The 14839-nt window shown below is 32.9% G+C and overlaps 3 protein-coding genes across 3 annotated transcripts; 1 reads left to right on the top strand and 2 right to left on the bottom strand.

The window, feature by feature from the left end:
- Positions 1 to 1726: 1726 nt before the first annotated feature.
- LOC21403740 (phosphatidylinositol N-acetylglucosaminyltransferase subunit C) lies at positions 1727 to 3527 on the top strand. The gene is made up of 2 exons (XM_010090575.2): positions 1727 to 1843; positions 2377 to 3527. The coding sequence occupies exon 2, from the start codon at positions 2546 to 2548 to the stop codon at positions 3455 to 3457; it is 912 nt and encodes a 303-aa protein (XP_010088877.1). The 5' UTR covers positions 1727 to 1843; positions 2377 to 2545; the 3' UTR covers positions 3458 to 3527.
- Positions 3528 to 4447: 920 nt separating this feature from the next.
- Positions 4448 to 7103, bottom strand: LOC21403739. Its single transcript, XM_010090574.2, has 3 exons — positions 6827 to 7103; positions 5881 to 5988; positions 4448 to 4872 (listed from the first exon to the last, which is right to left on the bottom strand). Exons 2-3 carry the CDS (start codon positions 5975 to 5977, stop codon positions 4652 to 4654), a joined length of 318 nt encoding a protein of 105 aa, XP_010088876.1. The 5' UTR covers positions 5978 to 5988; positions 6827 to 7103; the 3' UTR covers positions 4448 to 4651.
- Positions 7104 to 12264: 5161 nt separating this feature from the next.
- Positions 12265 to 13674, bottom strand: LOC21403738 (omega-hydroxypalmitate O-feruloyl transferase). Its single transcript, XM_010090573.1, has one exon. The coding sequence runs from the start codon at positions 13672 to 13674 to the stop codon at positions 12265 to 12267; it is 1410 nt and encodes a 469-aa protein (XP_010088875.1).
- Between the last annotated feature and the right edge of the window lie 1165 nt (positions 13675 to 14839).

Genomic DNA, 14839 nt, shown 5'->3' with positions numbered 1-14839 from the left:
AATTAATCATTATAAAAAAAATAATTATTAAAAATTGATCATGTGATATATCAAATAATAGATTATTAAATAAACATTAGCAATTCATTAACTAATTATTTGATTATATAACTAAAAGTTAATAATTTAAGTAGTAAAAGGAATATTAATAAATTATGTATATACTAATTATTTTTCTTAATACACTAATTAATTATTTATAATTTAATAAATATGAGTACATTACTAACATAATAATTATTTATAATTAATTACTAATTACTATTTTTAATTATTTAACATATTAGTTTATTATATATATAGTTTAATTACTAATTTACTCTTTAATGATAATTTATTCATTATTATTATATTATTAATATATTACTTTTTATTTGCTAAATAATTATCAATTATTAATTACTTTATATATTAATTTAAGATTAATAATTATGGTTATCTTAACTATCCACAACAATTAAACCTCACAATTTACCAAATGTTATTACACTACTTTTCGAACCAACAACACTTGTATAATTACAGTTTACCAAGCACTCATATGTTTTTTGTAATAGCTGCTTTTTCCTTCAGCACAATTAAAAATAATTTTTTCAAAATCTACAACACTACCAAACTAGCCCTAAGTTATGAACAAAATTATTAAATTTCAAAGAGTCTTCCTTAACCTTGAACTGCATTTTTCAAAATAATGAGTGAGATTGTAATTACGAGTCTCCAATTAAGATATGAAAGAGGAAACAATATAGTTACAGTTTACCAAACACTTAGCTATTTTTTGTAACAGCTGCTTTTTTCTTCAGCACAATTAAAAGTAATTTTTTAAAATCTACAACACTACCAAAGTAGAGTCTTCCTTAATCTCGAACTGCATTTTTCAATATAATGGGTGGGATTGTAATTACGAGTCTCCAATTAAGATATGAAAGATGAAACAATATAGGCTTGTTTGATTGCATTTTTTAGTTATGGTGACTTGAGTGTAGATTTTGAGTTAAATTTGAGTTATAATTTGAGTTGAAGCTGTAATTTAAGTTTGTGTTTGAATGTGCACATTTGAGTTATGATTTGAATTGAGAATCTATTTGAGTTTTGTGTTTGAGTGGGTCAAAACTTGAATTTGTATTTAAATAGTATTTTAATACAAACTCAATGGTGATGAAAAATTTTAATAAGGTATATGGGTGGGGTTTTATTGGTCTCTTCATTGTGAACGCATAGAAAAAAATCATCTCAATCGGAATTAAAACGAAAAAATTATGACGTTTTTAAGAATAGAAAAAATGTTGTTCATTAACTTGAGTTTGAGTTTAAGAACTTGAGTTGAAGGGGAAACTTGAACTCAGATTTTAGCCCCAAAGTCAAGTTCAAACTCAAGTTTAAACTCAAATTTTACAAACGAACATAAACTTGAATAAAATTGTAACTTGAGTTCAAATTTTTTTTTTTTCCTATTCTTAAGAATTTGTTGAAAATTAATTTCCTATTCTTAAGAATTTGTTGAAAATTAATTTCCTATTCTTAAGAATTCTTTGAAAACTAGAGTTTTGTAATACTCTAAAAAGAATTTGCAATGCTCCAGTTTACAGGAAATATTCACTAAAGTACTTGGCTTGTGGGCCAAGTTTAAGTGCATGGACATATATGCCCTTCTGAACAGGTTGTGTCATGCATAAGTTAATTAACAAGAAGATGCTCGATTATCTTAGAAACGTCCATATGGCATTCCTTGATCCTTACTCTCTTCCGGGCTCTAATCTCTCTCTCTCTCTCAACATTTCTTGAACCAAAAAAGTCCGATCTTCGTCACGAATTGCTGGAATTCGACATTTGTACCCTCCTGGTATGCTCAACCGATCCAAATCCTCCGTTATTTCACTGAAAATTATTTTCCTGTAATTTGAGATCGATTTCGTTGTTCCGTTTGTATCTGAGTGAACCTATGTATTTTTATCTATTTGTTTCTTGCTTTGAACTGTTTGATACTGTCCTTTCGTATGTAATATATATTTTTTGTATCCTTATTGTGGAGAGTTGGATGTTGCTCAGGACATGTTTGATAGAATATCCAAGAGAAAATTTCATAACTTGCTAATTGTATAATGCTAAAAAAGTGTTTGATTGATGGAATAGAGAGAGAGAGAGAGAGAGAATTTGTGGAATGTAAACTCATTAATGTTTTGTCTTCTTTGGAATAGAAACTCACAGAGTTTCGTTACTCGGGATTTTTTTCCCCCAGTTTATTTCATTTTATTTTAGTTTATATATGTTTTTTTCATACTTGGAATCCCTTCTTTTTCATAGTTCTGAACAACTTTCAACAGTCCATTTTTAGTTTTTAATTCTTATGATCTGATTGCGTTCTTACTTGGGCAGGTTCATGATTATGGGGATCAACAGCAACTTTTTTCTGTCGTAGAAATTATTTCTTCTGATTGGATCGCCTTCACGTAGATTTAAAAGTCTGCATGAGGGTCGTGTGTAATTAAATATATCTTGCGACTGCTGATAATTTTGAACTCGAGCTAGCTATATCTGCACCATCATGGATACCGAAATCAGTGAGAAAACATCTGGAACTCGACCCAAATGGCGAAAGGTCGCATATGGAGGGATGCAACTTGGGTTTGATGACAACCACACCGACGAATCTTTTCTCGAGGATATGGTCATGAATGCCAATGTTGTTAAGAGGAACATGCTAAAAGTGATGCAGGATTCAGTTTCCATTTCTCAGTATCTGTGTATTGTTGCGCTTGTGGGCTTGGTTTGGACCTATACTCTGAGATCAGTTCTAGATGAGAATTCTCTTTTGCTTCTTGACGTCGGTCTTCTTGGATTGGGCTTCGCGGTTCTTTCATTAACTGGAGAGATGATCTCCCTCAAGCTCCTCTTACATTATCTCCTCAACATTTCCTTTTTCACTACCGGGTTGTATATTCTAGCTCCCGTCTATCACACTCTCACAAGATCTATCAGCTCAGACTCCATTTGGGTGGTGACCGTTTTGCTTCTTCTTCTCCATCTCTTTCTCCACGATTACTCGGGATCCACCGTACGAGCTCCGGGGGCTCTTCAGAATCCTACCTTAACCAGCTGCATCTCTTTGAATGCTTCAATTGTTGCTTCTGTTTTCATCGCTTCGCGTCTTCCGTCAAGGCTCCACGTGTTTGCCATCATGTTATTCTCCCTGCAAGTCTTCCTCTTTGCTCCATTGGTGACTTACTGTATTAAGAAGTACTCATCATGCTTGCACCTATGTCTTTCTTTTTGCCTTATGACCGTGACATTGGGGTTCGTGTATTCCCTGCATCGGCTGCTCTTTGTGACGTTGTTAGGGTTGCTGGTTTTTGTAAATGTGGTCTGCCCGTATTGGCTTATAAGAATTCAGGAATATAAATTTGAGATCAATGGTCCATGGGATGAGGCTAAGCTTTGTTTCGATATAACAGATTGAAAGTTTTAGATCCTAGAAATGTTTCTATAGGGATTTGAAAATTACTGAACAAGATTCATTGTTTCGTTTTCGGAAATTCTTTGCATATCTTCCCTGCATCTGTTCCTCATACCTTTGTTTTTTCTGAACTGGCCTTCAGCTTTTTCTTGTCTTGCACTTGCATACCTCACAAGCAGCTTGCAGGATTTTAGAATCTTAAAACGGTTTTCACAAATAGTGGAAGATGCATTGACGCAACCATAATTCCCATAAATTTTCCATTCCCTGAAATTTTACAGATGCACAAGATTTAACACAGGAGAGAATTATACTGTAGCACTATACCCTGCTGATACGGCAATTTTAAATCGTCCATTTTGTATTAGGTTCTATTAGTTTTGTTGTAGACTTTATTATTTGTTAAGATCTTGACAATATCTAATGTTCAGAAATATGCACCACCAATAAGCATTCCTAGCATTTAACATATCAGTGATGTTTTATCAGTATTGTGTTCGGTAATTTTAGAGTGTGACTTAGTGTAATTTTTTAGTTGAATTTGAGTTATAACTTGAGTTGAAGTTGTAACTTGAATAAAGTTGAGTAAAGTTGAATAAAATGTGAACTTGAATAAAGTTAGAACTTGAGTTTAAACTTTTTCTAAGTTTTGTTGCAAAAGAACAACCCCGTAATTTTTGAGTTGAAGTTGAGGCATGGCACTTTCATTATTCATGGCGCTGTGTTGAGATAAAGTTGCTCGATCTTTTATCAGGACTCGGGCCGACCTTGGGGAATCTCTACTAAGTTGGTTGGTCCAAACTCCAAACGCACCGAGAGAAGAACCATAAGTAAGAATCTTTAAGAAAGTGAAAGACGCTTCTCAGTTCTCAACATGTGTTCTGTAATACAAGGGCATGAAAACGTTGTTCCAATTTTATCGGATGTCCCTGAAGGGACGACAAGAAAACATTGCGCAAAATGAAATAGTGCATCACCTATGCAACAAAACAATAAATCAAAAAATTTGCAACACAAGTCATTCACTTCTCAAAACTTGACAAATGATCTTCAAATCTCTAGTTCAAAGAAAAAGAAGCAGAACAAAATATGTTCATATACATCCTCATTACCAATATATTTCATATACGGCTAGCTTTTCTCTGAGAAATTTCAGCTCAATTCCTTCAAAACGTTAACATGGCGGCGCGGTACATCCTACTCTTCTTTCTTCAAGGATTGAGAAGATTTATCAGAGTCATTTGCAGACTGGTTCACACTAGCTTTGGCCTCGGCAAGAAATGCAGGATCCGGCTCATGTTTATGTGAAGGTTCTTTCATTGCCATATATATGTAGAAAGCAATAACTATATTGACTGATATAACAGCAACAAAGCCACTCACCAATGTCAGAGTATGAGGAGATAAATTACTTGAACCTGTTTCAAATGAATTTATACCATTCAGATAACACAGTAATATTGGGACGGACATTCTTTTTTTTCCTCTTTTGCTCGATTGGGATGGAAAACTTTATGCTAAGTTGATAGGTCCCACAAATATCAGCAAAACGAAGAATTTGAAGAACAAAACAGTAAACATAAATTGACCATGGCAGTTCAATCAGTAATATTCTTAGTTACCATATTCCTATGATTAATGGCCTGGAAGTGAAAGCTAGATAATCTTTTGCATTTAGGGTCCCCATGAGTCCCCTTTTGGACTTTGACATGCATGAAATATGATACAATTAAGTAAACTTGTCCTACGAGACAAACCTAGCAATACCAAAGTGATTAATCACTAGAAATGCAGCGCTCTAAATCAGCCTTAACACACTGATTAAGCCCCCCGAAAAGCTATCACCCTGCGCTCCCACATGAACTCCTTACATGATTTTGACTCTTGACCACCATCTATTCTAGTACTCAAGTGAAAAAAGAAAACACCATTTCAACGCTCTGCATTTCAAACAAATTTTAAAGATCTTCAGGGTCTCACTCTTTCCAATTCCTCCATTAGTTGTCTCTTTACTCACCAAAATCCAATGAGTCGAAAACAGAAAAATCATAATATGAAATTGCTAGAAAAGAAAATTCTCATTAGTTTTTGAGGCAGTGCTTATAAAAAACACACACTTCTCTTGTATTTATTTACTTATTTTTGCCAATAATTCTAAGTAGATATCAGGATAATCCTAAATGCATTTAAAGTGGGGGTATTGAGACATGTGAGCAGTAAATAGGGGAAAAAAAAAAAGAAGAAGAAGAATTTCAATACACAGAATATGAAAACCCAACTTGACTACTGCAAGGCTTTGGAGAACAAAAGAAACTTACTATGAAGTGGCATTAGTTTTCCCGAGATAGCATTAAAGAGGATGCAATCAACAAAACAGCTTTGAAAACTAGCTAAAATACTTGAGGAATTTAATACAAAAGCCATACCAGGAAGCAAGTTATGGTTAAATCCGTACAATATCGCAATGGGAGTCATCCACATAAGCATTGATGCAATAAAGAACTTCTGTATTACTCCTTTCATTATTCTTCAATCTAAAAAGAGAAAAACAATATATTATTTATCAATCATGAAAAAAGTGATTGCAACCCTTAGGGCTCCTAACAGAAGAGAGAAGAGAACTATAGCACGTGAATGTATTTCTCTTACAGTAATCTTTTCAAAACCAAATGTAGTTTCAGTAATATGTATAATTTTCTATTTCAAATCTTGATACAAATCACTAAGTAAGCAAGAATATGTATGCTAAGGTCTCTTTCGAAGGTCAATTCTCGGCTCGAAAGGCTTTATATAAAACTGAGCTATGGTGTTTAAAAAGGAGAATAATTGGAAACAGTTTTAATTTCTTTGGTAGGAAATTAGGAATGTAATGAAAGAACCATACAAAACACGTTGAAACCACTCTCAATCCTACATTCCTACTATGATTAAGCTTGAAGACTAATTATTGTTTCGATGCAGAGACGATTTACATTAAGATGTTAAAGAAAACACAGTGAGGTCCGAGAGGGGTTCGGTTTTCTTATAATCTTCTTCTTCTTCATATCAAATTTCTCCAACAGTTAAAAGTGGCTGTGGCTCTCACATTGAGTGAACTTTATTTGTTTCCTTTCCTTATATGATTTGTATTGCTCTCCGCGATGTAGAATTAGAGCGTCCAATTCTTTAAAAAACAATATCTTGAATCTCGAAATAAGAATGTGTTTCTTTGACGCATTTCATCGAACACCATGCAGTCAACAAAACCACCAATCCATCCCTTGTTCATATTCCAAAAATTCCATAGTAATTCAGTCACTCCACTTTATACCAGAAGAAAAATGGATTCAACAAAACCGCAAAATTATAAAAAAAAAAAAAAAAAAAAAGTACCTGGAACTGTCCCACGGCTCTCTAAGAAGAAAGATGATTAGGGCTCAATGAATCAGCAGATTCCAACCATAAAACAGGAAGCAATTACACAACAAAACAGAACAGAAAGCCAGCAAGATTAAGGTAATCGATCTTAAATGAAAGATATGGGATGTTTATCAACGTTTTTGGCTAAATACGAATGTCAAAACTCGGGACGGGAATCGGAATCGTGATCGGACTTGCTTAATTGAAGAAACGTCGTACTAGAGATTTTCTTCTAGGTATTTTTCACATTTAACCTTTGAACTTATAGGATTTTTGTAACTTGCCCAATAAACTTCTGATTTTAGCAACTTAACCCCTTAATATTGGCAATTCTAATTTTGGCTCCCATTTTCTGTTTTCCGTCCCCTTTCTTATCTCCATAATATAATATGGTTTCGTATCAATTAATATATTTTAAAGAAATTAGGGCTTGTCATTTTGGAGTTTAACTTGAGTATAATTCTTGAGTTGAATTTGAGTTATAATTTGAGTTGAACTTGTAACTTGAGTTTGTGTTTGGTTGTGTACATTTGAGTTATGGTTTGAGATAAGAACTTTTTGAGTTTGTGTTTGAGTGAGTCAAAATTTGAATTTGTATTTAGATAGTATTTTAATAAAAACTCAATGCTGATGAAAAATTTTAAAAGGGTATATAGGTCGGGTTTTATTCTTCTTTTGTTTGTCAACGCATAGGAAAAAAATCATCTCAATCAGAATTAAAACAAAAAAGTTATAACATTTTTAAGAATAGAAAAATACTGTTCATTAATTTGAGTTTGAGTTTCTGAACTTGAGTTGAAGGGGAAACTTGAACTCGAGTTTTAGTCCTAAACTCAAGTTTGAACTCGAGTTTAAACTTAAAAGAACATGAACTCGAATAAAATTGTAACTCGAGTTACCTTTTTTTGAGTTTTTCACTCAAAAGAACAAGCTCTATCGTATTAGATCCATAAATTATACACAATATTATTACTTCTCAATTAGATATTTTAAAGAAATTATTTCTTTGGTCCTTACTTATACACAAAATTATAGTTTGATTCTGATTCTTATTCTTTTTGATAAATAGATACCGGCTATAATTTTCATTTAAAACTTCAATATTTCAAAATCTTTTTGCAGTAATTAAGGTCATGTTTATTTCACAAATTCATGTTTTGTTACAGTAAAAAATTCTCAGAAAGAGTCACATTTAACTTTTTTCTTACAGTAAAAAGCTCTCACATAAAATCATATCTCAACTTAAATAGGCCTTAAATTTTAACAAACAAATTGAGATCAGAAGAAGCAGGAATACAAGTTGGTTTAAACTGATAGCATCCTGGTATCCATGGGTCTCTAAAACATCTAATCTGACTTCCATCACCAACTGCATACCGAAGCCCTTTAAACAGAAGCTGACCGCCCTCAATGAATACTCCTCCATACTAAAGATGGTCTGCTTCCAACAGCCGCATTAAAAAGATCACGATGGCGAAAATATCGAGCCATAAAGATCTTGGGATAAAAGAGAATTTGGGGTTGGATAAAATCCTCCAAGCTTGTTTAGCTAACAAAGCTTGATTGAAATTAATGAAATATCTAAAACCCAAACCCCCCATCCTGTTTTGATTTACAAAGCAACTTCCAACTAAGCCAGTGAATTTTAGATCCTTTTATCAGATCTACCCCACCAGAATTTAAGATTGTATTCTTTCACATAGAGATGTAGGCAGACGAAAACAACTCATGGCATTAGTGGGGGGAATAGATTGAACAACTGCTTTAAGCAAAATCTTATGTTTAAAGATAAAATTTCCTAAAAATTTAACAAAGCTTTAGTTTTAATTGTTTTTTTTTTTTTGGAGATTAGTATCAACGTTTATATTTGTATTTTATTTTTTTTAAAGAAAAAAAATAAAAAATGCCACTTAAGATAGTAAAAACTATTATTTTTTACATCTACTTTTTTCTTTTTTAAATGTATAAATTTTTAATAATGTTTTTATTATTTTAATTTCGAATATAATTTTATTTATGTCCCCCACAAAATTTAAATCTTGAATTCACTGGTTATCTGTTCCTTCATCTCCCTCACTTCCCTGTCGGATATATATATATATATATATTTATATGTTTATATATTATATATATTATGGAGTTTGTTGATTGATTGCCCACACCCGTTTAGTTCATGGATTAGAATTATTTTCGATTTACGTGTATTTTTTGTGAGAAAAAATACTGTAGCGAATCATGAACCATGATTCGAATCAGAGAACGAATCCTCCAACCGAACGGGCTCATTATTGAATGGAGTTAGGTTGGATTCAGATGTTTTAAATAGTGTTTAACAAATTGTATGTATTATTTCGCTTAATTCATAGATTTAAAATGTAATTACAATCTTTTTGTACAGTATTATTTTCTCTCGTAACAATTTAAATTTCTATTTAAATTTTTTATTATATGGTCGGTATAGGCGTGTAAAATTAGTTTTATAGGAGAAAAAAACTATCTTCATTTTATTCGAAGAGGGTGAAATAAAGTCTGTAGATGCTTCAAGATCGGGTTACAAATAATCCATTACAATGAAAAATCAAGAAATCTATTAATAAAGTAGGAGAAAAACTTCCCCTAAAAAACTTGGAGAAAAACTCCGAGCTAGAGGGATAAAACTTAGAGCTCCTTTCCAATCTAAGTTGGCCCTTCTAATTTTTTCATTGAATAAAGTTGTGGTATCCAATTTTTGACGAGGCTTCTAGATCTCATGACATTCCCTAGAAAAATCAAATTTAGAAAAGGAAAAAAAAAAAAAAAAAGATACAACCAATGGATGCAGATTTACATCAACAAAAACTTGGTTTCGATGTTATAGATCTAAATCTAGATTGCCATGATCTACATTGACATCATAGAAACATTACTAGAAAAACAAAAAATAAAAATTACAACGATGAAGAAAATATCCTACTAGGAGATCTTGGAAAAGAAGAACAAGGAGAGAGGAGGTGGCTACAGTTGTATTATTAAGGATTTATTACAAAAATTTTCCCCAAATTATAACCCTTGTAACACTTTGTTCTTGATCATTAAAACGTAATATTTATTTCCCATGACCAATGAAATGTTAACAAAAAAATCCCCTCTATTAAAATTTTAATGAAAATTAGCATTTAATTAGTTATTTTTGGAGTATTTTAGTAACCCTGAGGTTTAAATTTAATATGAATTTAAAACTAATTTAAATTTAGACTTTTAATTATTAAACACCCATCATTAATTGTGTCACTGGAAGTGAAGAAGATTTATTGTTTTAATTATATTGTATGTAAATTGGACTAAAAAATTAGGGTGCATGGTTAAAATGGTAATTGTGTTCTAAATTGTTTAACAATAACTGTTATTTATGTGATACGCGTCTAAAATTATTAAAAATCTTAATGGATGATGCATTTTTGTTACCCGTTTTATTGTTCAAGAAGAACGAATGTTACATTTTAAATATCATAAGATAAAGTGCTACAAGTGACATAATTCAAGAGAAATTTTTATAATTAATCCTATTATTAATTCACGAAAGTTTAGTCGCGGGGACGACATGCTTGGTTTCATACGATTGTGCAGATTCTGATGATCATAATGATTTGTTTTGGTCATGTGCAAGTCTTTATTTTTTTTTCGGGCTTTGAGGACCAAAAAATGAAAAAAGTCGGTGTCACTTATTGGAAGAGTACGTATTCATTATATATATATATATATATATATATATATATATATTCCAATCAGTGTCATTGTCCATGCCTTTGTGTATATGAGTTCTATATATGTGCTGTATTTGTCAGGGTCATGGCGTGCAAATTAAACTAGGGTATTTATGATTTGCACATCATAATGTAATAAAGTTATAAATTAATCTGTCTGTGATGAAATTATAAGTTTCATCATTTGGGTCGCTGCGTGTCTAAGGTTTTCGTATATATTGTATTTGTCGCACACTTTTGCCTGTGGTGTGCGAACTACTGGAGCTATCATATAGCTTCCAATAATCATGATGTAAAAGAGTTATGAATAAAACTGAATTTGTCTATCTGTTTGGTCCTTTTTGTATGTTATAATATGTTGATCATTATTATTAGAGTTGTAATATTTATGATAATGATCGCGAGTCCAGATTTATTGTCCTTATTTTCTTGTATCGGTGGCTGTCCCTCCATTAATTATTTGTCATGTTATTTAAAATTAAGAATTTGACCACATAAATAGAAACAAAATACTAAAAATACTTAAACAAACACGAGATATCAAATTTTAATTGGTGGGACAACCACCAAGACAGAAAAATGGGACAGCAGATCTTGATTCAATGATCACATTTTCATATATTAATAATCAAACCTTACCAACTTTTTCAAATTTTTAATCTTATTTTATTTTCAAAACGTTGCAATCTTAGTTATACTATGGTTAGTAGTTTATCATTGAGTTTTTGTTGTTCGATTTCGTTAATTACGATGATGAATATTATCATAAAGTTATCTTTGCACTCTTGTTATTAGGACTAATAGCCTTAATATACATATGATTCTATTTAACTTTATAATAAAATGAAATTGTAAACATTTTAAAGTGAAAACTAATATTCAGATATTTTCATTTTCTCATGCTTTAATACAACAAAGTTTAGTTTTCTTACACGATATACTGTTTCTTCAGTATGGTATATAGAATTTAATCATTAAAGCGACATGCGGTTTTATGTCAAAATTTGTTGTGGTTCAGTTCATTAAACGCAAGTTTCTTACAACCAGAAGTCTGATGACGTTCATTTCAATAATATATATATATATATATATATATATCATGACGTTTTTATTGTGAACGACATGTCGTTAAGAAAGAAGAAGAGTGATGAAGAAAGAAGAAGAAGAGTGATGAAGAAGAAGAAGAAGAAGAAGAAGAAGAGTGATGAAGAAGAAGAAGAAGAAGAAGAAGAAGCAAGGTGATGAAGAAAGACGAAGAAGAAGAATGATGATGAATTAGGTAGGTAGATAAATCAACATAAAAGAAATAGACTATCTTTGGAAAGAGAATCCAAAATCTTGTCCAATTAATTATTAGGTTTTGTAGTCCTTATGAAATGAAGCAATCACGAATAAGACTGATTATATAATTTTCCTTATTTGTCTGACCATTAATTAGTCTTAGACTTGGATTCATACTACTAATAGTGCTAATGTAAACACCACTTTATGACCTTATTGCAAAAAAAAAACAAAACAAAAACAAAAAAAACAAAAGAAAGAACATTCCAAGAGCCATCATGGGCATACAAGTTATGAAACTTGAAAAAACAGGCCATTCATTAACTCAAACATTATTTTCTTACAACTGAATATGCAGTAAATTTGCCTCTCACTTGCAACCTTTGATCACTTTAAAAACACTGGCCAACTTTTACTAGCATCGACATTTTCCTTCTCAGAATCAATCAAATTGAAAAACCTCGTAAAGTTATCGGTTGCGAATTCAGGCAAGCAAAGACACACCACCATGGCCCCGCCAGAATCAGCCTCTCCCTCAGGCAAGAAAACACAAACCTGCGGTGTTGGAGTCAAGTCAATAGGACCAGCATAAATAGGCCTTCCCCACCCAAAATCAGCAGACTCATAAAGTGAAAACCTTGTCCACTGAGTTATAGTCAATTTGCCTCCAAACTCCAGCCTCCTCAGCATGTCCACCTCGACATAGTCGACCGTTGACTTCACATACTCCTCGGTGATTCCCATTTGTGCTTCACGTACTAAACAAGCTGTGTCAGAGAGACTACCGTTGATAAGGTTGGAGACTGTGCTTGTCACACATGCTACGCAAACCACATTGCCATAGAACCCATCTTTTAATGGCGGGTTCTTCAGCTTCTGGCGAGCATTGACAGAAAATGAGAGCCTAAGCTCACAGTCAAGTGGCTTCACGTCAAGTGCCTTAACCCATGATCTCCAAATATGAGCTGCCATGGCATCAAATGTAGAGCAGGATGTGATCTCATCTTTTTGAGCAACAGTTTTCAACCATGATTGAAACTTGTGGCTAATCCTATAACACTTTTGAATTGGCTGAGCTTGAGATATACTTTTGGTCAGGCTTGAACGGTCTTCAATTCTCATGAACTCAATGTGTGGGAACTTTACCAAAGGTGGCTCGCGAGGTTTGAAGAACTCTCTATCCCAACATGGCTCAGGGTCCGCGACTAATTCCCCTTCTTTTGCAGTTGCAGCCCATGATCTAATAAGTTGCATTGCACCAAGTCCGTCGCAGAGGCAATGGCAGAGCCTCAAACCAATGCTGAAACCTCCACAGCTAAAAAGAGTCACCTGAGCTATGAGCAAAGGCATGTCAAGGAGTTGGTAGGGCTCTTCGTCAGGGAACCTGAAGATCAATGGAATCCATGCCGGGTTTGGCACTGAGAGGTCGCCTAAATCAGCTAAGACCATCTCGGCATGTGCCTCCACCATGAGAGCGCCTTGATCTGGCCCGAAGAAGACTTCGAGCTTCCCATTCTTGGTCTCTCGGAGCCTACCAGAGAAAGGGTAGTACGGGACCAAGACACACGAAAGGGCATTGCGCAAGGTCTTCATGACTGGTTTGTGGTGATTTGATGAGTAGAAATAGACTGTTGGAGTGAAGACCCGAGATCCAATCATGTTATCAAGGTTAGAGAGATACAGACTTTGGCCATGAGCAATTGGGATAGGCCCTGCAGGCATCACTGAAGACATGTGGTCTATGGTAATGGGGATTTCGAGGCGAGGGAAATGAAGCTCTTGAATCCATGGAGACATGGTAGAATGTGTTGAGAGAGGTCATGCCGCGTTGCGGCATTTGTAGACAATAGATACTTGCTTTGGCATGCAAAGACGATTGGTTTGGCTAAAGATGAGCAGACTATTAAAAGTGATGGTTGGTAAGAATCAGTTGGTGGAGGTACCGTTCGCGTGAGAGACATTTCTCTCTTGGTCCATGACTTTTTTTTTTTTTAATTGTTATCTAGAATTATTTTGAGGAAACAATAAAAGACTGATAATCAAATTTGAAAGCCAAGACAAAAATATAGCACCCCATCACAAAATTGGGAGGAATAGACTTGGTAACTGATTTATTAAATCTATAATTTATATAAATATATATTTAACATATGGTTAAGGGTTCGAACTCTTCACCGTATGGTAGAGACATGTGTAGAATTACCTCTAAGCTATGACTGCAACCACTGTAAATCTATTTTATGGAGTATGGAGTTCCAAAAACATTTTCTTCTTTATTTTTATCACAAGTTAAATCAACATTTAAGCCGTGTTTGGAATTGATTTTTTTTTTTTACGTTTTTCGAGAAAGAAAAAATGAAAACGTTTCTAAAACAGCGTTTGGCACAATAAAGATAAAAAATGGAAATAAAAACGATTTTTTAGTTTAGTGTAAAATGAGAGAGAAATGAAAAATAACTTTTAGTCATTTTTCATTTTTTGTTTTCGTTTTCTCATCTCTCGAGTAGAGATAAAGAGATAGAGACATTAATGATTTTTTTATACTAAAAATAATCTCTTGATAAAATTAACAAACGCATTTTTAAAAATAATTTCTGTCCGAAATTGAAAATATTTTCATTTTCATTTTTATATAAAAAATAAAATTATTTTAAAATGAATTTTAAACGCGTCCTAAATCTCTCATATCTACTAAGTAGTGTACTTAAAATGCATTTCCTTTAGCCCTAAAAGGAGGTCATAAAGAGTGGATTTAAAAAATTAAAAAAAAAAATAAAAAAGAAGAAGTTAGTAAAAGGTGGGAAATACAGTAAGACTGTAGTAAAAGGTGGAGGGAATACAATAAAATTGGGCAGACAACACGGACTTAATTGAATTGGGCCTAACCGATAATTGTAAGTTTGGACATGAACAAACAGGCCAACTTAAAGTCCGTCATTACTCGCCCGATCTCAACCCACTT

Source organism: Morus notabilis, unplaced genomic scaffold (assembly GCF_000414095.1).
Source record: "Morus notabilis unplaced genomic scaffold, ASM41409v2 Scaffold625, whole genome shotgun sequence".
Lineage (NCBI taxonomy): Eukaryota > Viridiplantae > Streptophyta > Magnoliopsida > Rosales > Moraceae > Morus > Morus notabilis.
This window is presented reverse-complemented; position numbering and strand designations above follow the sequence as displayed.

What these genes read in the sequence shown, in the direction of transcription:
- LOC21403740 (XM_010090575.2), top strand. Translation starts at nt 2,546, where the DNA reads ATGGATACCGAAATCAGTGAGAAAACATCTGGAACTCGACCCAAATGG.
- LOC21403739 (XM_010090574.2), bottom strand. Translation starts at nt 5,977, where the DNA reads ATGAAAGGAGTAATACAGAAGTTCTTTATTGCATCAATGCTTATGTGG. An exon ending in TAACCATAACTTGCTTCCTG is followed by an intron (nt 4,873 to 5,880) that starts GTATGGCTTTTG and finishes CATTTGAAACAG; the next exon opens with GTTCAAGTAATTTATCTCCT.
- LOC21403738 (XM_010090573.1), bottom strand. Translation starts at nt 13,674, where the DNA reads ATGTCTCCATGGATTCAAGAGCTTCATTTCCCTCGCCTCGAAATCCCC.